Source organism: Colletotrichum fioriniae (assembly GCF_027942845.1).
Source record: "Colletotrichum fioriniae strain IMI 355084 chromosome Unknown scaffold_3, whole genome shotgun sequence".
NCBI lineage: Eukaryota > Fungi > Ascomycota > Sordariomycetes > Glomerellales > Glomerellaceae > Colletotrichum > Colletotrichum fioriniae.
The window spans coordinates 1,388,518-1,415,415 of NW_027076839.1; the positions used below are offsets into that span (position 1 = coordinate 1,388,518).

The 26,898-nt window shown below is 50.5% G+C and overlaps 7 protein-coding genes across 7 annotated transcripts; 2 read left to right on the plus strand and 5 right to left on the minus strand.

The window, feature by feature from the left end:
• Nucleotides 1-389: 389 nt before the first annotated feature.
• Nucleotides 390-1,861, minus strand: N0V96_003267 (uncharacterized protein; the record flags this gene model as incomplete). The annotated part of the gene is made up of 4 exons (XM_065756786.1): nt 390-800; nt 864-972; nt 1,027-1,500; nt 1,560-1,861. The coding sequence occupies 4 exons, from the start codon at nt 1,859-1,861 to the stop codon at nt 390-392; spliced, it is 1,296 nt and encodes a 431-aa protein (XP_065614553.1).
• A 2,979-nt stretch (nt 1,862-4,840) lies between these two features.
• Nucleotides 4,841-6,061, plus strand: N0V96_003268 (uncharacterized protein; the record flags this gene model as incomplete). The annotated part of the gene is made up of 2 exons (XM_053191046.1): nt 4,841-4,893; nt 4,942-6,061. 2 exons carry the CDS (start codon nt 4,841-4,843, stop codon nt 6,059-6,061), a joined length of 1,173 nt encoding a protein of 390 aa, XP_053051471.1.
• Nucleotides 6,062-6,168: 107 nt separating this feature from the next.
• Nucleotides 6,169-7,983, minus strand: N0V96_003269 (uncharacterized protein; the record flags this gene model as incomplete). Its single annotated transcript, XM_053191047.2, has 4 exons — nt 6,169-6,577; nt 6,637-6,718; nt 6,783-7,514; nt 7,575-7,983. The coding sequence occupies 4 exons, from the start codon at nt 7,981-7,983 to the stop codon at nt 6,169-6,171; spliced, it is 1,632 nt and encodes a 543-aa protein (XP_053051472.2).
• A 3,412-nt stretch (nt 7,984-11,395) lies between these two features.
• Nucleotides 11,396-12,956, minus strand: N0V96_003270 (uncharacterized protein; the record flags this gene model as incomplete). Its single annotated transcript, XM_065756787.1, has 6 exons — nt 11,396-11,527; nt 11,847-12,033; nt 12,117-12,234; nt 12,304-12,430; nt 12,514-12,600; nt 12,657-12,956. The coding sequence occupies 6 exons, from the start codon at nt 12,954-12,956 to the stop codon at nt 11,396-11,398; spliced, it is 951 nt and encodes a 316-aa protein (XP_065614554.1).
• A 2,530-nt stretch (nt 12,957-15,486) lies between these two features.
• N0V96_003271 (uncharacterized protein) lies at nt 15,487-16,704 on the minus strand (the record flags this gene model as incomplete). The annotated part of the gene is made up of 2 exons (XM_053191049.1): nt 15,487-16,439; nt 16,515-16,704. 2 exons carry the CDS (start codon nt 16,702-16,704, stop codon nt 15,487-15,489), a joined length of 1,143 nt encoding a protein of 380 aa, XP_053051474.1.
• A 6,275-nt stretch (nt 16,705-22,979) lies between these two features.
• On the plus strand, nt 22,980-24,578 carry N0V96_003272 (uncharacterized protein; the record flags this gene model as incomplete). Its single annotated transcript, XM_053191050.1, has 1 exon — nt 22,980-24,578. One exon carries the CDS (start codon nt 22,980-22,982, stop codon nt 24,576-24,578), a length of 1,599 nt encoding a protein of 532 aa, XP_053051475.1.
• A 324-nt stretch (nt 24,579-24,902) lies between these two features.
• On the minus strand, nt 24,903-26,554 carry HSX11 (Ceramide glucosyltransferase; the record flags this gene model as incomplete). The annotated part of the gene is made up of 2 exons (XM_053191051.1): nt 24,903-26,409; nt 26,457-26,554. 2 exons carry the CDS (start codon nt 26,552-26,554, stop codon nt 24,903-24,905), a joined length of 1,605 nt encoding a protein of 534 aa, XP_053051476.1.
• Between the last annotated feature and the right edge of the window lie 344 nt (nt 26,555-26,898).

Sequence of the window (26,898 nt, forward strand, 5' to 3'; positions counted from 1 at the left end):
GCATTTCCGCTCTTTGGAAATCAGATGTATGTGAGTCTTGGGTTCCAATGGGCCTCGTCACTACTGGGCTTCTTGGCCATTGGAATGATGGTGTTTCCTTACTTATTCTTCAGATATGGAAAGTTTATCCGGGGCAAGAGCAAGTTTGCCGATGCGACGAGCTCTCTGTAAGAGTTGTCAAGTATTTTCACAATTTCACGATATAGACATAAAAGTACAGGCTTCAGATTATTAAATCAATGTCATCTTTACGTATAGCCCTAAGAGAATAGTGCTAAGGCTCAACATCTGTAAGCATTGGTTGATGATTAGTCTGTTCAGAATAAGGGAAATTTAGAGAACAAAACGAGTTAATTCCATTGATACTTCCAGTCCGCCTGGCGCCTTCTCTAAGTGTACCATGTTGGCTCAGGAATCTCGCCCAGCAGCTGATATCTACCAAGCTCACGGTTCTTGTAAGACACAGGATCATGCAGACTGTGTGTCCTGATATCCCTCCAGAATCTGTCAAGGCCAACCTTGGTTCCGGTGGCTTTCGCACCCGTCACCTCGAACACACCGGACGTAACCCGAAGTCCCGTATCAGTTGCCGTGACCTTGACGCTAGCTACCCACTCCGCTGCTTCTCCTCGAGCCTTTGCAGTGACCTTAGCCCTAGTGGATGGATCTCCAGAGTACTTGTACAAGGCATCGATCTCGAGACCTGCCTTGTCGGCAAGTGCATCGGCTGCACGGAGATGAGCTAGGAAGTTTCCGTATGTAGACAGAATGTAAAACTCGTCCTCGGCTTTTTCCTTGTTCTGAGGTCCATTGTCAGTGTGTCATCGGTATATATAATCGATTGAGGCTGTTCCAGCACTTACATCCCCGCCGAAGGGCCAAGCTCGTGTGTTTTTTCTAGTGTAGGCCGACGCAAAGTCCAATGCGCCCCAAGCAATACCGATGTAGAAGTTGCTAAAAACGAGTTGAATACTGTTTCTAAAGGTTAACTTCTGCCGATGGAATTATTGAAAATTGATCTCTTACGTGGGAAGAAGTAGACTCGCAAACGGGATCTTGAGAATTGAGTCATCTGGCTTTTTCTCGGCGGCATTCCATCCCAATGCATCAGACCAGGGCGCAGTGACATTCTCAATTTTGACGCTTCCCGACTCACTCAGACGCAAGCCAACATTATCCCAGTTGTGGGAAAAGATGATACCCGGCTGGTCAGTCTTCACCAACGCATACAGATGGTCCTCCGTACCCTCAAGGACACCTTCGAGGACCGTCAAGTCGGAGATGACTCCACCAGTGTTGAAGTTCTTGAAGCCATTGAAAATGACATTGTGGCCGTCTGAAGTGATCTTGTGATCACTGTCGCGAGGGTTTACAGCACCACCAACAAAGTAGTTATTAGAAATGATGAGATCCTGAGTGCGGTCTGCTTGATCTGAACTACCAATGACGTTGGCCGTCGTTGACCATAGCAAGTGGTATCCCAGAAGCATGCCAATTGATCTATTCCAGTCCATCAGAAATTTACTCTCACAAGTTACTCGATCCTCGGTCAAACTCACCCGTCTCCCTTGGCAACCTCGCGAATCACCTTGTATCCGACACTCCACGGCTGCTCACCACCGCCATACTTTTTCCATCCTAGGACTTTGAGGAGACCGGAGTGCTTTAGCAGCGCAATCTCAGCTCTGGGTGACTTATTCTCCCTTTCACGCTGCGCAGCGTCTACGGCTAGCACATCTGCAACTTCTTTGGCTCTCTGAAGCCACGCGGCTTCGTCCGTTGGGAGTGAAGACCATTTCTGCTGGTACTCGTCGTAGACTTTTGGGTCCGTTGCAGGAACCGAACGGGCGTTGCTACTCATTTTGACCGACCTTTGAGATAAGGCTCTTAGGTTCTCCGAAAAAATGATTGCTTTTCAGCGTAATTTTAGGGGAGAAATCAAGCGAGGAAGATGTCCGCAATAGGCGGGAAATAGTTGAGTGACATGTAAGAGGACTGGAGGAATATTGTCTTACATCTATCTTTGGAGTTAAAATGCGCCAACATGTATCTAAATATGCTCAAAAGCCGCCCGCCCGTGCCGCCTCCGTAGTCAAACGGTTCAACGATAGCCGGCACTTCGTTCCGCCGTCGCCAGTGGCGCGAGGGTCCACAGCTATGTTGTGATATGTCGCAATCGTAACGACTTACGATACGCGCATGCGTATAGCTCTCACCTCCGCATCTGGCCCCCAACCCCATGCCGACAGATAACGAGGCATGCAGGGACAAGGTCATATTGTGAGCTGAACTGTATTAGTCCACGGACAATCGCTTGTTGAGAATGATTTCGTGATTGAGCAGATATTCTATCTGATGTTGAAAGTATCAACATTTCGGCAACTGCTCTGACTTGTTGGAGAGAGCACTCTAAGGAGGGGTCTGGTAGCACGAGGATGGCATCATACGCGCTATTCTGTAGCAATCACAGCATAAACTCGCAGTGCACCAATCAGGCTTCATTGCAAATGTGCTTCGTTCAATTGAGTTTCTGACTAGGAAGTGCCGTGAACACTCCACGTTGGTTGTCCATCTTTGTCACCCGCAACATCAATCTGGCTGGTTATGGAAGATGCAGAACAGAAGATGCCATATATCATTAGTTCGCTTTGCTCTCACGCTAGAATGTCTATCTAGTTCATGACAGTTTCAGTGGATATCAACAGCTGACGACTAGATCAGACTCTAGTATAAGATCACGTTCTTCGAGTGGGAACACAAGTTCTGCAATTAGGAAATGTCTGGTACCTAGATCCTGGCTTTGCGACTACGATTCAACTCTGCCACTTCGATACAAGACCGCTTACGATCACTATCTTCTGTCCTCTAATCAAGCTGCTATTACCCTTTCTTCTGGTGGACGCGTTACGGTTCTATGCCCAATCCTCCAAATCTGTCAACGAATCGTAGTGATGCCCCAATTGTACAAGCTACTCGGTCTTCTTTCGAGTCTTGGGGAAGTACTGAGATGTATCTCCCAATGGTAACTCTACCAGAGAGTCCTTCAGCAAGAGGTGGAAGGTCAAGTACCTGAGTTGTGTTAGCTGAGCAAAATTGTTCTCAGGAACAGCTGGGAGCCTACCATCCAACAAGCCCAGCGAGGAAGGCGAAAACACCACCGCTCTTCTTCAAACCAATTGAGGCGCTCTGGTGGCCATCGGCAGCAGCAAAGTAGCTAGCAGCAACTAGTACAAAGCATAACTCAACGAAGATGAAGATCAGGATGTAAACGACATTGGTCGGTAAGGTAGCGACTAAATAGGCGAGAACGAAGACACTCCAAACTGCGCGAAAGTCCTTGCGTTAGTTTTCATATGCACTGCGATGATTGGCAATATCACTCACTGATCATAAAAAGCCCGAGAGCATTATTCAACTGCTTCGTGTCATCGCCATATGCTGCCGCAACCCCAAAAGAGGGAGTCAAAATGGCACCGTAACCTGCGTAGAAGAGGCCTGGATGCAGATTGTCAGTCACAACGGGCGTATAAAATATTCCCTCCGAGCTTACCAAATGCACTGAAGACACTGTAACCAAAGCCGTTCCCTCCTGTCAGCTCCCACTGCGCAGAAATTACTAGGCCAAAGGCAGCTAGAAAGAAGAAGTTTGCGATATAGACATTGGTTGTTGTTACTCCTCGCCACTCCATTAAGCTCAGCGAAAGTGTCGTCAAGGTTGTAGAGAAAGCTCCGATCGGAAGTGAGGTCTATGGACAGTTTGATCAGTAAACAGAATTGACTCGATCGCAAAATCACGGGAAATTGTGCTCACAGCTGCTGTGGGAAGCGGTCTTGGTGCAGTGAATCGAGGCCCATGATGGATCGTCTCGAATCTCTCGAAGGTAGGCTCCGGCTTCACAGACTCAACCCCTTTCTCGCTTGCCCCGTTGGGGGCTGAAGAGTAGATGGACATTGCGGTTGGAGGATTACACCAGACGAGGCAAAATGTAATAGAAAGACAACGTAAGAAGTTGCAGCCAGCAAGTCTGTCTTTCGGATCTTTCAGCAGATAAATCATTGAGAACTTAGCTGCGAACCCGACGACACGGCCCTGGTCTCAGTGAGTTTCCCGAAAATTTGCTCTACCCTTGCTCATCGCATTGAGACCTCAGAGAGCTCAGACTCGTCTCAATCAATTGAACCAGATTGAAGTTCGCAGATCTTGGTTCAATACCACATCGCGCCATGTTGGGGTGGATGCAGCAATCGTAGCGTGGGGAAACCCCGGTCAACTGGGATCTGGCGATCTCGTCATTGAGTTGATAATGGTGCAATTGCCTCACTTGGAGAGGTCGGTTGAGCGGCAAAGCACATAGCCTTTCCCCTCAGCACCATGTGGTCCTCCAACTGCCGTAACTGGCTCCGACTCTATCAATCTAAATTCCGGCGTGCGTCGGAATGTGGTATTTTGAAAGCACGTCAGAGCTAGGCATAGCTTCGCCAATGTCGTCAAACCGACGGAACCTCCTCCGCAACGTCAATCTGGATATATCGCGCAGCACGCGCCAGTAGGCAAAACCTACATCTTGTTACATGCAGAATGAGGGTTTGATATGTGCTTATCTTATTTCCTCTTCTGTCGATGTTGTCATGTCACTGGCCTTGGTGACAGGAGTTGAGAATCTGCCCTTTCTCTGTCCCCCGTCTCTAAAGTGTGCTTGACCCATATCATTCTTGTTTTCAATCCGCCTCAGTCCTACCGACTCAAACTGAAAAAAGGCGTTCAACTCTTCTCGTAATTACGACTGACTTGTCACTTGACAACCACCGACCCTACGGTTTTCATTCAGCCTCAGCGAAGATGACCGCTCAACCACATCCCCTCAACAGCGACCCTGAACGGCTGCTTTTCGCGTGTGTATTTCTTTCTCAAAAGTTGCAGAAAAATGGCTAACTTTACAGATACTGGGTACCCAATGTCTCAGGTGGCTTGATCATCAGCAAGATCCCGCAGAGGACAAACTGGGACCTCGCCAGCAACGTCAAGTATGCCAAGGCTGCGGAGCAAGCTGGTATTGAATACGGCCTCACACAGATTCGCTTCACGTCCGGGTATGGTGCGGCAAACCAACACGAGTCTGTGTCCTTCTCGCAGGCAATTCTCCAAGCAACAGACACAGTCAAGATCATTGCTGCTATTCTTCCTGGCCCCTGGAACCCCACGACGGTGGCGAAGCAGATCGCCAGCATTGATCACTACAGCAATGGCCGCATCGCCGTGAATATCGTGAGCGGTTGGTTCAAGGGCGAGTTTACAGCAATTGGCGAGTGGTGGCTAGAGCATGCTGAGCGCTACCGTCGCAGCAATGAGTTCATTCGCTGTCTCAAAGGCATCTGGACCGCACCCGAGGACACAGGCTTCACCTTCGGGGGTGACTTTTACCGCTACAGGAACTATGTGCTCAATCCCAAGCCAGTCCAGAAGCCCCATCCCGAGATCTTCCAGGGCGGCAACAGCGACGACGCAAGGAACAATGGCGCTGAGGTTAGTGACTGGTACTTCATGAACGGCAATGACCTCGACGGTTTCCGTAATCAGATTGCGGACGTCAAGGCCCGCGCAGCAAAGGTTGGCCGCGAGGACCAGGTGCGCTTCGCGGTGAATGGCTTTGTCATCGTTCGCGAAACCGAAGAAGAGGCAGTTCGCGTGTTGCAGGAAATCCAGGGCAAGGCGGACAAGGAAGCCGTCGAAGCGTTCCGGGCCTCTGTTCAAGAAGCTGGCGCCAGCACCTCAAACAAGAAGGGCATGTGGGCCGACAGCAAGTTCGACGACTTGGTTCAGTACAACGATGGCTTCAAGACAAAGCTTATCGGCACTAAGGAGCAGGTGGCTGAGCGACTGGTCCTGTTAAAGAGTCTGGGTGTTAACCTAGTGCTCACTGCCTTCTTACACTATGATGAAGAGATTGAGCAATTTGGACGAGAAGTTTTGCCCCTGGTAAGGCAATTTGAAAAGGAGGGACGTGGCAAGGACGCGAACCTTGAGATCGAGAGAACAGGAGATGTGTACCGTAAGAAATAGGATCACAATACCAACTGAATATGGATACGCTGCATTTGTTGCAAAACATTAACCTTTACTCTATCTGTGTAACACAATCTTGGATCGCACCATTGCCTTAGATTTGCTCAAACCTTCAAAGCATCCCTGACAGCATTATACCCCTCAAACACATCTTTGGCTCGCTCAGGGCTTCTGATCTTGAACTGCATTGGGAATGGGAGAGGCTCCAGAATGACGTTGGAGTTCGTCGCCTGCGTGTCGAAGGTCACGTCCTCGCCAGTGGAGGGGCACTTCTTGAGGCTCATGTCAAAGGCCCAGCATACACCTGCCCCAGCGACAAACATCTCGTCGTCTACCAGGTTCTGGCCCAGGCATGTTCGACGACCCCACCCAAACGTGTGCATGCCGACACCATCGCGGAAATTCGGATACCGGCTAAGAGGCTCTTGATAAGTGGGAAAGCCGGGATCCAGGTAGCGATCCGGGCGGTAGTGTTCCGGGTCGGGATACTTGTCCGGTACACGATTGATATTCCTGCATTTGGGCCACGTCAGTTATTAGGAGTTCACTGAAATTGGCGCGGGGAGATATACCACTCGCATGCAAGAATAATTGTTCCTTTCTCGATGTTCACACCGCGGAACTCAGAATCCTGCTCGCATTGATGGGGAACTCCTAAACAGATGTCGTTAGTTCTCAGATCCAGTGTAATTCGTCTTCATTCTGACGAATTACTTACCAAGAGGCACTCCAGATCTCCATCGCAGGGTCTCTTTCAGACAAGCTCTTACAGTCGGAAGTTCGGCGAAGTCGTCGCGGGTAGGCATTTTGTCACCACAGACCCTGTCAATCTCCTCTTGGCACTTCTTCAACCACTCGGGATGAAGCGCCATGCACATCAAGAAGAACTGCATAGGCCCAGAAATAGTGACCACTCCAACAAGGCATTGGAAGCCAAGCATGCAGGCTGCGAAGTCTTCGGCTTTTTCAGTCTGTTTGAGAGTCTCGTTTCCACTCTTCTGCAGCTGCTCGAAGTACCTGTAGGTCCACGTATCTGATGGCAAGTCTCCTCTAAGGTACCTTGCCTTGGCAAGCCGGAATGTTTTCAACCACCATGCGCGCTGGTTCTTCTCTCGGTTCACTTCATATTTGCGCCAAGGATTGTATCGGACGAGGTCTGCGATGTGCCACAGCGGTGTCATGGTATTAACAATGGGACCAGAGATGGACATTCTTGTCAAGGTTTCAATGGCACTCTCGCCGTAGGCTCGTCCTTGTGTCGAGTCATCCCAAGCGAGGCGGCTGATGATGCGTCCTGTCAGCTCGCGAGTGTTTCCGTGAAATTTCTCTGGGTCGACAAGGAGAGTCACCAGCCACCGCTTGACTTCGTTCTCAATATGACCATAGAAGTGGTGCTGATGAGCAGCCGCCATAGCCGCATGGACCCATTTTCTTTGATGCTTCCAAGTGTCTATTGATCAACTTAGCTTCAGGTCGATGATCGAACAGTCGTTGTTAGAATACCACTCACCGTGGCGGTCCATCAAGGCAGAGTACGCCGGGCCCAACTTATGATCAATGAGAGCCCTGATTTGGGGCCTTCCAGCAAATTTGTTGCCATCTTTGATGAGAAGATCTTGAGCCATTCCCTCATCAGAAATGATTACGAACTTCTGTCCAAGCATGCTGGTTTGATAAATAGGCCCAAACTCATCTGCCCATTCCTTGAGCTTGAGCCACATGGCAAATCTGGGCAAGTCATGGACTCGGCCGACAATTGGGTATTGTTTGGGACCAGGGAACTTGGCAGGTGGTTTGGATTTCTTGCCATCCACGGAGGCTTTCGTGGACCATCCTACCAAGCGCCGAAGAGAAGAGAATAGAAAGCCAGGCACCACCAGGATACCAAGATAAAATATGATGAGAGTAAAGCTCTCCATAATGAGGCTCTTAGGGTTTCCTTCTTGAGAAGAGGGTAACAGTGGATGCTCTGGGGGACCAGGAAGGGAGAACGGAGACAGTGGAAGGGTGGCATTGCAGATAGATATACTACTACGTGATTACCCGAGAACTAGTTACTCAACCTTGCTGCATGTAGGGCTGGTAAACTTGCCGAAGGGCCTTTGGGTGGGTCGATTTGGTCGAGACCATCCAAAGTCCCTTTCTGTGAAGAGACTGTGACTCCAGTGTTATCGGCATCCCCAGCTGGAAGTGCGCGTAGACAACAAATGGGAGAGTTCACGCTCTTCGTCAAGCCGGAGACCGCATGACGATGATTGTTACACGACGCGACGTGTACATGATTTCCACCCGGAACGCCTTGAACGGGCATTAAAATCTTTCGACTGCCTGCTTTCGGAATAGAATAGCACGATGTTGACACAGCGAAGTCCGAAGCAGAGTGAGCTACGGGTCTGTAGGATAAGCATCCCTCGCATCTGTGCTTCCTTCCAGCCATGAACATCACCGCCAAGTGTTATGTTAGCCCCAGATGCTCGCACGTTTCGTCACTGGCTTTCCCGATCTGGCAAATAAACGCCCTAGGAGGCGAATCGGCCATTGCCATGTAAGCAAAAATGGCAGCCTATTACTGCGCACAAGTTCATCGCTGAGGCAAATCAATGGGCGGGGATATGTCTCAAGACCCCATTGACAGGCTCGTTCCGACGAGAGACCTGCAGGATTTACAAGCAGGGATTGAGAAGACGCCTGCGCCGCCTGGCAGGGGCAGTGTCACATCGTGACTTGGTCACAGCCGGATCCGCCTAGGACCCTTGACTCCTTGACACCATGCAGAACTGCGCTAGAGGTCGTCACATGTCTTGTTCTTTCACTTTGTTTACGTTCATCAACTTGAAGTTTTCCTATGGCCATAACAGACTCAGTTGAACATGACGTTGAAGTTTTTGAGACAGCTCGTACGAGATTGGCTCGTTAAAACCGTCCGAGCACGCGCGGGAACGAGCCATCAGGAGCGCGGGTATGCACTATAAGGGCTTACTACGCGCACGACATCACACTGTGCCTGTAACTTCGTGCCAGTAAGGTAGGAATCTCAGGACGAAATCGCTCTCTTGACGCGGTAAGATACGAGATTGGGCAGTAGTCTGCTAACACAGGCGGCACTCTCAGTGCCGTGCTGACATGCAGGCGTGGCGCCCCCTCTGCACGCGGGGGAAAGATCGCCGAAAGATACTTCTTAAGCCGTGGGGGCGAGCCCTCCCAGATTGTTCATTGGGTTGTGCAAGATAATTAGCGACTAGCTACATCAGATGTCAGCTCGCGTGCTAGGTAGTCATTGAACACATCGGATGACATCGAACTCGCGAGATCGCGAGACGGGATGAACAGACTGGTCGCGGAAGCCTCCCGCGTCGGCGCACGCGCGCCAGGCAGCGACTCGGACTCTAAAGGGTACTTGACAGGAACGAGGCAGAAGGAAGCAGCTGCAAGGGGGACCAAAAGTCTAGCCGGTCCACATCTCTGTCACTGTGATGCCCGGATCCGGAGCGGGGACTGGGGAAGTCCGTGGACGTGGAACCTCAACGTTCCTTGACGGGGATTTGACAGCGGGATTGCCCCATTGGTTCGTGGGTTTTCTTAGTGTCCTTGATTCTCAACGATGTCTTGAAGCCACATTCAACTCCATACGAAAAGTCTTAACTGTCGTGATCCTCCTAAGGATTGGACATCCCGCGAGGGCTTGCCACACAAGTTGGCCTCTGTCGCAATTGTGCCTTATCAGCGTCGCTTATTGAGACCCGCCCATCTCAAAAGAATGAAGACCACGTCAATACGAAACCATGCACATTAGTCTCTGTATTAAAGACGCTTTTGGTTTGGGAGGGTGTAATCAGCATTTCCCATTCTCGAAAAAGATTAAAAAATGGGAAGCATAGGAAATCCTGAACTGGGTCCGGCTCCAGTTCGACCTACGTCATCTCGCGCCTCTGAGCGGGACATCTGAGAAGAGAAAGCCACAGTACGCGATTGAAAACAAGCTTCTTAGCTCCAGCTGATCACCTTCATTATGCCGCACAGAATTCGAACAATCTGCCTGATGTCTCCCTCCGAGCACCACCACCAACCTTATTTGCACGCCGGAGCCGGCCTGGGTTGCACTGGATTCAGCCTTGAGACGCCTCGTAACGTGTAGAAAAAGCGACTAGCAAGGATATGGCAACTCCAGAGTCAATAAACCATGGCTTGTACTTCCCTCGTAGTATCCAGGTTTTTAGTCAACCATGAATGTCATGGGCGAAGTGGCTTACCCTCTACTCCGGCTGTATGTGCAACCAAGCTACAAGCTGGGGATTAATTACTACGTATCTTCCGATCAAGGCTCGAGTATGGTAAGTATCCTGATTACCACCACTGCCCGCATAAGCGGGTCAAGCCCTTAAAAAACGACAACCAACGGAATCATTCTTGTCGAAAGAGGCAAGCCCAAGTGACGGGCTATGTACTTCTGATACGACAGGAATGAACGGAACCTCTATCCGCACTTCCGTCACTGTCGTCGCTGTGACACAAGTCATGTGTGGGCTGGATTTCCAAAGTAAATGGGCGCAATATACTTGCCGAAACGTGCTTCCGAAGGCGTTCAGAAGTGGAAGAAATGTTCAAGGTCTTAGAGGCTGCCGATCACCCTTGCCTATACATTCTGATTCAACCAGATTCTCGGGTATGAATCAGGCCCTTGGGGCCCGTCGGTTCAATATTAGTCTCAGGTCAGCCATACATATGTCTTGGCTCTAATGCGGGTTTTCTTGCGGTATCAGCCGGCCACTCATATTTGTCTCTCTATCTGACAACAGATTCCCACGTCATGGACAACACAAAGTTGTAAGAGGGGTTGGTGCATAAGACTATGGACTGACTGAACTTTCTTAGTATGGAGACCAGCATCACTCACCGAGATACCATGCGAGGTACTTGATTGGAGCAGTGTCCGCAAAGGATCTTCTCCCTTTTCGCCTTTGCTGCCTCAGAGGCCCCATGTGTGCCAGCCCGAGCTGTTAGGATCGACTCTAGCCAGATTGCCAGATACGAAGATAAGCGACTGACTTATGAAGCAAGAGATATCGGATGAGCTCCGCACCAACGCCAATGAATACTTCAGGCTCCAAGTAAATACACTTCTCATACTCAAATTATGACAATGCCCCTCTATATTGCCTCTTCAGGTTCCTTCTCTATAATGATTGCTCGCAGAGAGCTAGATGGCTCTTGAATCCTCCCTTACTCAAGGCTGCACAGTAAGGTTCAATGTGATGAATACTAAGAGTGTGTCTTCTTCTCCCAGCTATTCAAAGTCAGAACTGTTATGTAATGGGGCAGTCGACGTGTAACTCACAGGTCGAGGAACAATTTCCAAAGGATAGAGAACAATACGCCCTGGAGACCGTTGGCCAAGATTCGGGTCTTGAGACCACGTCCAAGGAAGCCGAGGAAGCCTTCTCTTTGTATAACAATCTTTGCAGCCTGAGCTGCAGTTTGGGAAAGGTTTTGGTCAGTAAGACAAGCACCAAGAGATTTTTGATAAGGTTCATCAAGAGAAACATTGACTTACAGTATGAAATCTGCGTGTCGTTGACTTGTCTGTAGGTCTTTACCACTCTCAACGAGTTGGAAACAGAATCAGAGATGACGGAGGCGCAGAATCCAATGAAGGCAAGACGCAAAAGCCACACAAAAATGTCACTCTTATCCGGTTCGGGAATGTTGGCGGAAAGGTAGTTGTACTGCGGTCAATCGTTAGCCTTGGCTTGCATCTGCAGCTTAGGGAAAGTCTTGAACTGACGGTTCCAAACCAAGGGTAGTGGCCGACAAATGTGGCGGCGGCAGTCGCAAAAGCTCCCCACCACAAGCTACCGATGCCATTTGTCTTGACACGCTGTCTCAGAATAGCGGTACCCTTGGCGCCCTGAGCCTGCAACGTCGTCTTGAGAGTATCGATGGGAGTCAAGATCATGCGGAAAGCAGCAGCACTTCAAAGTCACACTATATCAGCACATATTCTCATAATGACTCCGCGATTCAGCGAACAGAATGGAGGTCATGATGAGCTTACCAGAGAGAAGCAAAGATGGTCTTGATGAGGGTGGGGAGCTGGTTCAAGAATGAGTTCGACTCGAGAAGGGCAAGGATACCTGCGTTAGCGGCAGTGTCGCCGAAGCGGGAAACCGGTCCTGTTCACCAGTGTGTGAGCACAACTCTGACATGTTGGTATCATGAAGAGAGGCGCATGCGCCACATACCCTGGATCAGTGCGGCTCCAATACCCTGGTAGTACCTACGCACTCCTCCATCTTCATAGAGAGTGCGAGTTGCCTCTCTGAAACCAGATCCAAAGCGATACTGGTAGTTCATGATAGTCCTAATGGGCTAGTGATAATCTGCGATCAGTATGGTTCCTGCTCTCTAGCAACAAAGCATCGGCTTCCGCCTATTCACACTGAAGTACGTACCATGAGTGTCAAAACTTGCAAGACCATAGCCGCGGCGCCACTCAAGCCACCGCCTAGAGCTCTCATAAGAGCTGCTTTGAGATCAAACTAAGTGACGATGAGTCAGTTGTTGATTTGCTAAGCCCATCATCTAACCGACTCACGTTGGTGTCTTTGGCATCAATCCAGCCTTTGATAAAGACAGCCAGGACGAAGATAGCGAGAACCGCCCAGAACGCCCGCCATAACCACCAGCTAGTTGTCCTTCCTTTCTTTTCCTTTCCATCCTGGCCCGTGATGAGGGGCACCTGCTCGGGGTTCTGGATGCCTTCGTTCGCTCCGTTATCGTTGTTCCGATGCTCTGCAGCCTGCTGGCTTGATCCGGCCTCGGCGGATGTCCCCAGGAGCGGGGTCCGCTCGTCCGACTGCCGCGGCTGGCTTTCCAAGTCTTTCTGTGCTGCCATGGTTTCAACGCGAAAAATGGTGACACTCCCTGGTTTTGCGGTTGGTAGCCGTGATTGTGTCGTCGACGTTGATGGAGGTAAGTCGCGGCTCTCGGGCTCTTAGTAATTGATAGCTGTTTCGCTATCGCGTGCATGCGGGGGGTTATCGCGTGCTTTGAAATCCACTGACGCCACACCTTATTCTCAGCCACATTCATCTGTCACAGGGGTCAAGTTGGGATGATCTCGGAAGTCTTGACATCATCAATCTCATGCTCGGAATTGGTGAAAGATTTGTTCAGCGGTTTCTCAATTAAAAAGACATCATTAATTCGATCTAAAGCGCCATTGCATTCTCAGAACCCCAGTAGACAGTGTTTCCAAGTACTTACCTTTGCCCCCAAGTCCAGATGGACTTCCAAACTCCAGTCGGCTCTGATTGCATTTCCTCCGACCCGAACGACAGTTTCCTCAATAGGACGGTATGATGATAAGCAACCGCTCAATGAGTTGACATGTAGTGCGGAGCTTGCTATCGGAAGGTCATTTCTGGCCCTCGTTGAGCCCCCAATAACCCAGCATGGTGACTAGGTAAAGTACACGCGAGGCACCTAATAATCTGGGTCCCACGGTGCCTCATTAGCTTTCTCTTGCCAAGCACAGTGAGGCTACCAAGTGAACCCTTCCTAGTGGCAGTTGCGAGGCTTCGGGTTAGGGTCAGGAACATGATCGTCGAAATGCGACGACCACTTGGAATCATTCATAACCACACCCTTTCCTAGATTTTTTTACGAAATGAGAAAAACGATACGACTTCCATCTTCGGTGTCCTTCCATTCGTACTCGTAGTTTGTATAACAAGATTCGCAGTGCATGATCCACTTGTGGTTTTTGGGTGCATGTTGCGGTTTGACGGCCGGGTTCCAAATATCGCGTATCCTCTTCATAGGATCGTTCCTGTACGCTTTCGACGCGCAATATGTGCGTAGCTTACTTTCATCGGCGAGGAGTCCATCGAAGTCGAATATGAAGGGTTATGTCTTTTACAGTCAACATGCTTGCAGCATTTTGTAAGTCCGGCTCGCTTTGGAATTTCGACCCAGTGAACGTTATTCTTTATCTGATCTAGGTCGCAGCACGCGAAGAGTCTCGTTATTGTCTCCAAAAGCAAATCTCCTTTATTTGAAACGGCACATGCAAAGCCTTGTTGGACGTTGGCTTCCACTTTTTCAGAGAAGTAATCCTAGATTGTAGCCGTTTCCAGTAGTGTTTCAACAAAGGAGGCAGTCTTATAGCGTTCCGAATGCATGAAGGCCTTGTTCATGTTAAAGTGAAAACAGGGTGGAAGATATGGAGACGACAGTCTCTAGTGCCCCACTGAGATCCCTCGGATGCAGGGGCGATCTGAATCAGTCGACGTAGTCTAAAGGTGGTACCAACATAACAGGATCACGGAAAATCTGACAAGGCCGACAAAGAATCTTCCTGCGTGTAGTCTTGAGGACATCTCCCTCTAGTAGCTTCAACAGTTCTAGGCGTTCACTGGACTCCCAACTTAAGGTAGCCAGAACTGTTTGTTTGTCATGATTGACAGCATTATTTTGCTCTCCAAAGCCAAGACCACGCGTTCAGTCATCGTGAGGTGTTTGGCGACGACCAGAAGCAGATTGAGTGACAGGACCTTATCGAGACCCGATCCCAGATATGACTTCTCCTTCTTGGGGTGACTGACTATAGCTCTTATCCATCGACGAAAGCCACTCAAGGCCAAAGGCTTGACAAAGCCGTTGTCTAGCCCAGGACTAGGCTGTGCAGTGTTCATGTTCGAGTCCAATGGTTGCAGTGGCTTCTCATCTGTCTCGGTAACAGTGGCCCGCTAAGCCGGAGAGAAGTTTTGCGACTCAGCCTGTGTCTTATTGAAAGAAACCTTTCTAAGACCACTGTCTTTGCGTCGAGCTGCAATTTCTCTGTGTGATCTATCCTTTTTCTTATAAGCAAAAACTCCGTTTCTTTTCCTGCGCTCGTTCTTGTCTCATGTTGACTAAAGTTTCCTGACCTAGAGGCTGTCAAGATGTCTAGAGAGAGTTAGATCCCCAACCCGATCGCTCCCATGGACACGGACCTGGATACCTTGAGACAATTTGACACAGTGACAATCAATACAACATTACTTTAAGTGAGTACGCTAACGAAATAATATGCCGCCTTCCTGAATTTCTCTTCGTACTATCTTACCTTAAGATGCCCTTTTCACCACTTTTATTATAACCTCTATTACCTTTACCTCCATCACTACCACCATTAGTACTAGTTCCAGCTACTTCTTTCGGTATGTTCTCCGAGTAATATACTCAAAGCATCTTTGTAAAATAGCGTCAATGATGGTACGAGTACTAAGGATAGTAGTGGGAATGTAATTATGGCGTTGATTACTTTACATGCGCATCGGCCAGCAGACTATTTGGCACCCATGATGCACGGCTAGCACGTCTTCACGGTGCAGAATACTAAACTGAGGTACTCCTGAACCCTAATGTCCCAAGGCTTACCACTATTGCTCGAATGTGAACAGCATCTCCGAAGGGTTGCCATCCGCCACAGAAATTCCGGCAATTCCCTTGCCAACCGCCTTGGCCACTTCTGAAGCCACCACTCCGTAAGGGCTAGCCATCAGCGTATTCCAGCCCTTCGTCTCACCGAGGTCGTTAGTCGTAGTGAAGCCTCCAGCACTCTCTCCGAGCTCAGTACGCGCGCTACTAATCGCGGTTTGGGTCGCCGGGTCGACGACCTCGGAGAACTTGATGGAGGTTACCTCATTGATATTCAATGATGTGGCTGTCCAAAGCTGCGTAATGACCGAGCTAAGACTGAGACCGAGAGGAACTTGGCTTGCCCACGCTTCGTTGGCAACAATCCTGTATCCGTAAATATCGCACAGGACCTTCATAATAGCTTGTTCGCCATTTGTAAAGCCGTCGGTGTAGATCGCCTTCCAACGTCCAAGATCTTTCACGGAGTAGTCCGAGCCACCAGTTGCGCTGCCCTTCTTTGCCGTGAAGGTAAGCTCATATCTGGTAGACTCATCCGCTGTAGCCGAATTGTGGAACGCTTGGCGCATATCGGCCTTCTTTGCCGGCTTTCCTGGAGGCTTTAACAGCTCCGCGCGCGTATCGTCGACCGTGAAGCCCTTTGGTGGTCTAGGCCGGGGCTCGGTGGGTTCGACAGTTTCGGTGATATTGCCTTTGTACCAATATACTGCTCCGCCATTGCTGAGTCCGAGAGGAATCAACGAGTTGATATCAATAATAAGACCTCCTTCTTCCTTTGACTCTCGCAGGACGCAGTCTGCGATAGACCTGTCTGACCGTGAATCGTATCCACCACGAGGGAGAATGTAGCCGACTTGATCGAAGTTGCCGTTGGCGGGAATCATCCAAATATTGTCTTTATTGTCGTAGCCAACAACACCGCAACGGATACGGTTACCAGTGGCCTTTTGGAGCACTTGGAGAAATATTAGTTTCAGGGTACAGCTTTAAAATTTGGTCTCAGTGGTGGTTGACTAGCGATGGGACTTACCAGAGCCATCTTTGTCGCCACCGTCAACTACATCAGCGGGTAGATACCAGGGGTCAACCGTTCCAAGCGCTTTCCAGACAGTCTCACTGTCATCACCAGGGAGAAGGTCGTCGGTCTGAGCCTTCACAGCAATCAGGCTGAAAGCGCCCCAAAGGGCCAGCTTCTGAATGTTGATCATGGAGTACTGCATGCTGGTCTGCGTTCGATATTCAAGAGCAAATCTTTGAAGTCTCACTCAAATGACGCAGGTCATTGATGCTCGGGAACTCAAGGCTATTCGTATATAATTGTTCCCCTGCCACATCCGTGCGTCCTCTCTATCAACTTTAGCCCACATTTACCTGCGAACAATAAGAATGGGCTTTGGGCCACACTGGCGTAACTCTCTTTGAGTGCTTCCATATTTCGTCACTTTGATTTTTTTGACATCACTGTATTTGGGTTTGCCTAGGAATAAAAGGTCACTGTCGGGTCTCCCCTCTAAGCTACCTATAAACAAATTACTGCCTCGATCAAAGTGTCACAGAGATCATAGCAGGTCAATCATAGCTCCATCAAGGGTTATTTAAAATTGCATATGGGCCTCAAGATGGAGGTATGTTTTAGTCCCTTGATCGCCTCACTTTGTTTTCCCTGCCAAGAATGCCGTTCGTGCTCTCCGCTGACCGGGCGCTCTGAGTAGGTTTGTTGGAATAGTCTCCGGTTCGGATATAGCCGCCATTTTAGTTTTCAGCGATTAATTCAACTACGCTCCACTCCTGATGCGGCTCCCCCGGGTACTAAAGAGCCACTAAATATCTGATCTTACTTTAAGATACGATGTTCCCAACTTCCCAACGACTACCTAAGCTAGAATAGAGTTTACACTGCTTCCGGGGTGCCGAGAAAGGCTGAGTCGATCGCGATTCCGGTGAGGCCACGCTCCTCTTTAACCGCATTATCACCTCTAGGCATACCAGCCCAGGACCATCACTTCATTCTTTCAATTGTCAAGGACTCATGTTTCCCTGCATCTTTGCTCGGTCAAACAATCGTCTTCATTCTACGTGAACAACGCATGTGGACTATTGAAACAGTCGTCCCAGGTGTTTCCAGCAGAGGCATAAAATCTCTCTAGGACCTCTTTCGCTGCGACTGGAAGATAGATCCCCATCCGCCGACTGTCTTCCTCCATACGCCCCAGAACGAAGCTCCGCATGGACGGGTTTCCACTCTTCGCTTCGTATCCGGCTACAATAATTGGCCATGTGGTGCAGATCTTCAACGCTGGCGAGGCAAGCGATGCCGTGAGAAAAGAGAACAGCCTGTCACGATGGGTATCCTTGACGGTCATCCAGTCCTTCGAGAGAGGAATGGCCTTCACGCTCTGTAAAGAAGAAACACCAAACAGTACCACGGCAGACCGATATGTCTTGGCCATTAAGAGATGCCCATCTGCTAAAGGTTCCGCGCTACTAGACCATATTTCAGGTGGATAGTCTAGGATCTTATCTAGAAGACGCTCTGCTTCAATCCTGATCGAGGTGAGAGGTCCTCCAGGTTGACTACACGATGCTTGGTAGCGAAGGCGGTTAATTTGAATGATGTCGATGAATAAGTCGACTGGACATGGCAGTTGGGGATAATATCCAATCGAGAATACGTCCCTCACTATATTCCTTATCTTATAGTTCGCGACTGGCGACACTTGATCGTAGGCGGGGCTGGTTGTATTGGCGAGATTTTCGATGCTAGGTGAAGGTCTGTAGTTAGTAGGAAGTGACGTATGCCGTGATTACCACGCCGAAGTAAAGTGATAGCAGGACCTCTTTGAAACTCTGTGGCCTCAGAGAGATATTGCACACGAGGCACTCACACTTTACAGAACAACACTAGAGACTTGAGATGCGGCGACTTTTGGCAGAACGCATCCCAACCACCACGCATTGCAATCAAAGCAGCAAACCCACTGAGGTGAACACGCCAATTAGGCTCTGTTGCACTCCCCATAAGCTACATGCCATCAGTGTCAAGTTGATCATCGGTGTGACAGCATTTTGCTCCCTTACATCACCAAAGAGGAAGACGATCACGCCAGCTAGAGTTGCATCGGAGCACCGCGTACTCTCGTTCTCGATCTCCCTGTTTAAGACCTGGATTGCTGTGAGACGATGCTGGTAGGCCCTAGCTCTGACCTCAACTGCATAAGCGTCATTTCTTGCCGGCGATAGGCGTGACATCCGGTGCTCGATTGCCATAGTGACCAGGCCATGTCGTCTGTATGGTTTCATCGCGTGGATATGTGATATTGGAACCACCCACGGGCTCTTAGTGAGCTGGTTCTCGTAGAAGTACGGGTAAACCTGTTCGTTCCCTATGGGTACCGAGGAGTTCGTCAGTCCAAATCTTTCGGCATAGTTGGGTAGATCCATCGGGATAGCACGGTTCTCTAACACGGTCTTGGAGTCTGACTAACAATAAACTGAGGCCTCAGCAATGTCGCATGTTTCCGTCCGGAGCTCTTGTCCGGGAAATACATGGATGAGCTGTACCCTACGACCTTCCTCTTCTGGAGTCTTCGGAACCGCCCTTTTTTTGGCGCTACCTTTCAAATCTTTCTTGGCGATGTCGATTTTGTCACTTTTCGGTTTTCGTCCGCCCCTCCTCGTCCGCGTCGTGACCTGATTAGGGGCCACCCAGGTTAATGGCTTTACGTTCTCGTACCCGGGACACACTATGCCATTGAGTTTACACCTGGAGCAGACGGGACGGTTCGAGTCGCAGACCAAGCGTCGGCGCTGACATTCCCAGCAGGATCGCCTGGCGCTGACGCTGCTGGTGCTATTGTCGTCGGTGCTCTCTGACGCACCAGTGGAGGGGCGCGGCTGTGGTGATGGCGCCATCAATCTGACTGGGAGGCGGGAAATTGAGGGGAAAGACTTGTACGTTTCGGGTTATTGGAGGTATTGATATGAATCGCACGTATATATTGGCGGCACGGGGTCATTTCGTAGTACGTGTGCCTCCTGAGGGTGGGAGAGCTACCCGCGTAGAAGAGGGGAAGTTCCGCGGACGCCGGTGACTGGCGATGCGAGACATTCGGTGGATACGTGCAGCTCTTGGCTTGCTCCTTGTGCACACTGCAAACCGGGCAAGGCCTAGCAAACAGCGTGTTTCTAGCATGATCTAGGTGCCAGCTGCAAGGAGCAGTCGATTTTGGGAAGAGCACTGTCTGAACTAGAGCGGAAAGAGGAAACCTTAACTCGATGACAGTAGAATGTAACATTTGGACTTTCACTTTCCTTGCGAGACTGTGAGATTATTTCTAGCCAGATCGTGCCGTGAGCCAGGGTCGTCATGGTGCATGTTGGTTGCTTTACCAGCTTTACTGATAGTCCGTTAGGGCCTGCAGCATTGGATGTGTAACATGATGACGCAAAGCCTGAATTTTCTTTTTCCCCAAAGCATTTATCATAAAATCTGGTCCGAAGTGTAGTGAGGGAATACCCTACACTTTCGTAAGATCTAGTTTGCAAGTGTGGGTAGAGCTCCCAAGTCTCCATCAAGTCTGCGTACCGGGACTTTTATTATCAGTTCCTGAAAGCCAGAGGGGAGTTGAATCAGCGAGTTGGGAGTGGCGCACAAGAAAGAGAAGATACGCTATGGAGGCGAAACTAACCTGCTGTATCTCAACTCAGGAATAATCTATCTAGGCCACGCAAATTGAGGTGAATGTATAGATCAGACTAACCAGGACTCGTATTCCCCCGGAGGATATGATTCGTATTGATTTGGTTATGTGCACATTGAGCGAACGAACGAACAGCTTCGAATCTACCAGTTATTTGATGAATGGTTGTCTTGGAGAAGACCTAGTTTAAGTACCATTTGACCCTGGACCCGTAGGCACGTCAACAGACGGTTTGGAATATTTTTGTAAACTCACGTGGATACTTGCGACAAACGTCCGAACTCTCTATGCAAGAATGTCGGCCCACGAGACCAACACATTGACATTTAAGTCCAATCTGCAGAAGTAATAGCAGCCGGGCCTGACTTCCCCATCAGATTCAGTAAGACCGTAAGGTCTTCGATCGTATCACCCAGGAAATGGCCAGAACACAGTCTTGCAGAGCAGCAGAGGATCGGCCGACCTTTCGCACACAGCCGCGCGGAAAAGGACCGATGGTCTCCCCTGCCAAGGATTGGCAGAATCTGAATTGGAAAGTTGGATCCGTGTCGATCAGCCCGAAAAGCGTCGTGTCTCCGGGGCATGACACATGTCAGGCTTGCCAGCCCACATCAGACCCTTTGCGGACATGGACTTATAGAGTCTCCGAGCTTCAGGCTCGCTATTGGCAGAACCATGCTTTGACTAGCATATCTCAGTGAGTCAAGAGATGGTGCTTCTGTATTCCTGCGCAAAGCTGCTTCCCGTTTATATGATGACATCGAAGCCTGTGAGGTTACATGGCCAATACAACGCAATCATGTGACAGGAATTCTCCTCTCACGGAGATATCCGATATGGCCTGTCCATCAGACTAGCACCTATTGCAAAGAATACTGTAGGCACAACTCCCTTGGCCACCGGCGGTGATTCTAAGCGTGGTCTTGTCTCTGAAAGTTTCTTGAGGCAGTGCAACATCTTGGGCATGGATATCAGCCCATCGATATATTTGATACATTGCGCAATGGCCATCAGACGATGGAGACGATGTACAAGAATTGGTCGTTGAATGGCGTACAAGGTAAACATGGAAGAGAACAATGCAAAATTTGGAGCGCGAGTTCTGGGCTTAGCTTAGATTGGGATGGTACTTACTCACCTTATGGCAGGGCATGTTGGATTGTGCGCCATCAGTTTAAGGTCCTAGAAAGGGGACCCAAGCCGAGAACCCCATTGCTCTAGGTATGAGAACTGACAGCGAATACATGGCGGTATGTGCCGACTGGCCAGAGTGTATGTGGGTAAAGATTTGCCCGCCCCTTACAACTGTACGCGGAAGAGCTCCGACGAGGTCCTTGTCTGTCAAGGTTAAGCATGCCATCGCGGGGGTGGGTACACACCTATTTACAGTTTAGCATCTGGCTAGGGTTCGTTTAAGGTGTCAGCCATCTGCATCTATCTCCACTCTGCTGGTAAACTCCGGCTTTACTCTTTTGCGATCTTCGAGAGACGACGTAATCTCTCCTCTGTAATCTCGCCATTCCCTCAAGGACTTTCGGAGAGTTAACTAATCCGCCCGGTCTACGTGACAGCCCTCTTCAGGTAGGTGAGACATTGTGACAGGTCATATGTCATTATGTAAAAGGGCTTAAGCTTAAGTAAATGCCGTCTTTTTCTCATCTGGACGATTCATACCTTGGGGTTGAAGTTCCCAAGGCCACAACTTAGTCAATTACCCGTTGTATTGGTCCTTAGGAAACTGTCTTACAGCAAAATAACGCTCAGTCTATCTAAGTCGCAAGATTTGCATACTAGGTCGACCTGGTCCACCGTCTACTCCACTGCCGTACGTGCAAGGAGGCGGTACTCGAGTCCGCTGTGCCGCGTCCCGAGACGGAAGCATATTGACCCCGGGGTACTGAAGATCTCTGAAGATCTGACTGCCTATCCCGGTAGCCCTATAGCAGAAAACATCCTCCCCGGTATGCTTACGTGAACGACTACGGTGCCGTCGTAGTCACGCAATGATGTGATGGATACTTTACAACAAGAAGTGGGCTGTCCAGGAAATTGCCAGGGCTGTTTGACCGAGAAGTTGGCGCCACTTCAGGGGCAATGATGATGGTAGAGCGTAGTCAAGGGGGGACCTTCCCCATGCCACAGAGAAGAGGTAAAGGCTGTGTGTTTCGTTGAAAATACCACCTCCCTCGTCCGCGAAAGGCAGGTGGACGCTACCGAACGAAGATCAGATGATAGTACTGCTCAGTCTCCACGGTCATAATCCACAAGCCTGAACTTCAGTCTACCAATAGCTTGTTAAAGGGGCAGGAACATGCGACTTTATGAAATACCTAGGTAGATACAGACAAGGTCTAGGCCCTTTGGGGCCGATTTTAGGTCCGGCTGTTGCACTCAAGCGCGTTTCTATCCACCACCCAGATGCGCCGGGTGCCAGTAATTAGACTGTTTTAAGCGGGGTGCAGAACGGGACTGCATGAGGTAGAGTACTTGACTCGGCTTTTTAACCTAAATTGTAGGATCCTTGAATAGCATCGATATCAAAAGACTGTACAGTCGTCCACATGTCGGTATTCCCGCTGCCCTAGCTATGACCCAGATTTAGGAAATATTCTGGAGAAGGCATGAATCGTTCAAGTCCGACTTACGCGTCCTTACTCAACTTACAGACAAGTAGAATTTCTTGAAGCGTACAAAAGGAATGCCGCCTCGCAGGCTGCACATGATCTTGTTTTCGGGGTCACTCAACATCTTTTGCACCCACTCAGTCTTTCATTCAAAAAAGCTTGTCTCTCGTTATGTTACCACTGATTCTCCTTAGCGCCCTGGCGCCAAGCGTCCAAGCCGTTGCCCTCGCCAAGGGCAACACGACCTTTGAGCAACAGTGTGCCTCTTTTGCAACTTCTCTGCGTATCAACGGAGCCAACTCGACCGCTTCCGAATACGTCCCAGCAGGAACCACCCTGCAGTTCCCCAACGCGGACCCCACCTGCAGCCGTCCCTCTCAGAATGTCACGGCCAACATCTGCCGTGTCACCGCGCGCATCGCGACCTCGCCTCGCTCCGGTCTCCAGTTCGAAGCTTGGCTGCCCGAGAACTGGACCGGCCGCTTCTTGAGCACCGGCAACGGTGGCCTTGGTGGCTGCGTCCAGTACGAGGATCTTGATTATGCCTCTTCCCTTGGGTTCGCTTCTGTGGCCACCAATAACGGTCACGAAGGCCAGACCGGACTCCCGTTCCTGAACAACGAGGATGTGATTGAGGACTTCGTGTACCGCGCTCTGACGACTGGTGTCGTTGTTGGCAAGGACGTTACCAAGTCGTTCTACAACAAGCCCCATACCAAGAGCTACTATCTCGGTTGTTCTACCGGAGGTCGTCAGGGCTTTAAGCAGGCTCAGGCGTTCCCCGAGAACTTTGACGGCATCGTCGCCGGAGCTCCGGCCTTCGCCTTCAACAATCTCACCTCCTGGAGTTGCCACTTCCTCCCCCTCACCGGACAGGAGGGCGCCGACACCTTCATCCCCATGACCATGTGGCCGACCATCCACGACGATATCCTGGCTCAGTGCGACGAGCTGGATGGTGTCAAGGACGGCTTCCTCGAATCCCCCGATCTGTGCGACTACAAGCCCGAAAGCCTCCTCTGCGGTATCAACAGCAATCAGACAGACGCGTGTCTCACCCAGAAGCAGGTTGAAACCCTCCGCGGCATCTACGCGCCCCTCATAGACGCCTCTGGCGACCTCGTGTACCCGCGTATGCAGCCCGGCGCCGAGCTCAGCGGCGCACCGCAGACTTACTTCAACGGGCAGCCCTTTGGCGCCTCTGACTGGTTCAAGTACGCGATCCTGAACAATTCGACCTGGGACCCGGCCACGATCACCCCCGAGGACTACGTGCGCTCATCGAACCTGAACCTCTTCAATGTCGAGACCTGGGACGGTGACCTGTCCCCCTTCCAGAGCCGCGGCGGAAAGCTCCTGCACTACCACGGCCTCATCGACGGCACGATCTCCAGCGACAACTCCCCCCGATACTACGAGCATGTGTCTTCGACGATGGGTCTTGCCCCGGCTGAGCTGGACGAATTTTACCGCCTATTCCGCATTTCCGGCCTCGCGCACTGCAGCGGCGGAACCGGAGCTGCGTTCATAGGTAACCAGGCCAGAAACATGGCAAGCCTAGACCCCGCGGAGAACGTCCTCATGGCTATGGTTCGCTGGGTCGAGGAGGGTATTGCCCCTGAGACTGTTACCGGTACCGCTTTCGTGAACAACACCGTGAGCGCTGGCGTTGACTACAAGCGTCGCCACTGCCGCTGGCCGACGCGTAATGTCTTCAAGGGAACTGGGAACTACAAGGATGAGAACAACTGGGAATGTGTACCAATCTAGACAAGAGGTCCTCGTGGTGACAGGAACTGATCCAGCAAGTCAGCTTGTCGATATATGTATTTGCCAGATGGCAGTTCCGTCTGTTTGTGCGGACAATCAAGAATATCCCCTTCGTACATGATGTTCTTCCTGCTTATTAAGAGTCTTTCTATCGTGGAAGGCGATCTCAATAACTTCGAGTAGCAAATGACGCCGTAATACCCTATGACACTTCCATAAAATGCGAATTCTTTCAGATGAATTCAAATCCGGCAAGGTCTGTCGAAGAATTGTAGTCATGAATATTCATAATTATTAGTACTATTTGTGTAATCATTTCCGACGTTAATCCAAACGGTCCTTGCTTCTAGACCTTTGGCTAGCCTCCTGAGACGGGGCTGAAGACGGGGAGCCGACTTCGACAACGCTCATATCCGACCGAACGTTGAAGGTTCGACCTCTCCAGTTCACCGTAGAGCCGCAGAAAACAGCCCAGACCCAAATGGGAAGGGCCAAAAACTCTCTTCCGAGCCAAGCGGGCAGCCATTCCATGAAGGACCTCGGAGGTGCTCCACCAGGCGTTGCAGTGCCCCTTGCAAACTTTGGCGTGTTCTCGTCCACCTCAACAGTGTACCCAGCATGGAGGCGGTTGTATGTGAACCAATCGCACGCCATCCAGATAGCTGTAAAAGCCGTCCAGTAGAGGCCAAAGGCGCCCCAAGTCTGCGATGTTCCAAAGGTGCGGTGGAACCAGGGAAGGGTGGTAACAGCGAAAGCAAAGTAGCCGCAGCAAGGAAGACTCTCGACACCAGGCTCGACCAAGGTGGCGGCAAGGACAGTCCACTTTCGCGCACGAAGCCATCGAGCGCGACGCGCAAAGTATGCGTGTACAGACATGCCGGACATTGGTTGAACGGCAAGGTCGCCCATGACGAGTCCGTGGTTCTTCATGCCCGGCAAACTCGACTTCCACAATAGATCACCAATCAGATGATCCTCGCAGATGTACTCGGAGAAGTAGTTGATGCCCTTGGGTAGATTCTTGTTTGGTAATATCGGGTTTTGGGCTGGGTCCGTTACGATGTCCAGATGTGATTTGCGAAACATGTTGCTCTTGCCGACGGCGCATGGGGCAACACCAACAGTGTTGATCGCGCTGTAAAACTTGGCATGACTTGTAGCCATGAACATCTCGTCGAGTCGGCCTCCGCCTTGGCTTTTCGCATAATCAAGAAATGAAACACTCTGGGCTTTGCCGGTAATGTGTTGCGAGGAGCTAGCGTCGGAGGTCGCAGATAGGAGCGTCTGCGTCTCTGCTGACATGTCTCCTCGAGACACAGTGTCGACAACGATTGGCAAAAGGTGCACAAACTTGTACGGCTTGACTTGTTTCCCACCCGGGCCGTATCCCAACAGCTTGTCAACCATCCGGCCAGCGACACCCTTGGCAACCCAGATGTTACAGTCCATGACCCAGATGATGTCTCCTTTAGCTTCTCGATATGCGCGACTGATGTTTCTGATCTTTGGATTGGGCCCGAGGTTGTCGATGCGGCCATCGGTGCCGTGCAGTAGCGGATCCTCCTCCTCGACCAAGACTCGAGCATCGAATCCAGGGAAATCCTGAATCAGCTTCACTAATATAGGGTACGCCGGATCGCTCTTTTCGGCCACGCAGAGGTGGATCGTCAGCTTGTCGCGCGGGTAGTCTTGTCTAAACGAGGACGCTATGCATTCGTAGAGGCCATGCTCAAGACCCTTGACAGGGCGGATGATGGTGATGTGCGGTACATCTTCTTTACTAAGAGAGGGGGAGACGGCGGGTCGCAGACGAGACGAGTACGAGAGGAAGCTGAAGAAGGTTAGTCGGAGGCTTGCATCACTTTGGACTACACTCACATTCTGACGATACCAATGGATTGCACGACATAGACAAATGTGCTCCATCCAGCGCAAACGATCGCAATAGCTTGCGTCGCGGACGACCAATCTGCCATTATGGGATCGAGGCCGTTTCGCGCTGTGCGATGCGCGGAAAAGGGGGGTCAAGGATTAGGAACAGATGGTGCGCCCAAATGCCATGAGAGGAGAGAGCCGCGAAAAGAAGGAAAGAAAAATTCGTCACGAAATCGCCGACAGCATGGGAAATGTCAGACTCCCGAATCCTACCCAGAAGCGAAGAGATTGGAAATTGGTCGTAAGCTCAGCGGAGACGGGGCCGATAACCTTACAAAAGTCGGTAGGACAGGAGACTGGGAGTCGCGTGGCATGGGAATTTGGACGCGCCCCACCAAGCTCGAAGCTTGAAATTGTGAACACCAGCCACATGTGGTAACTTGAG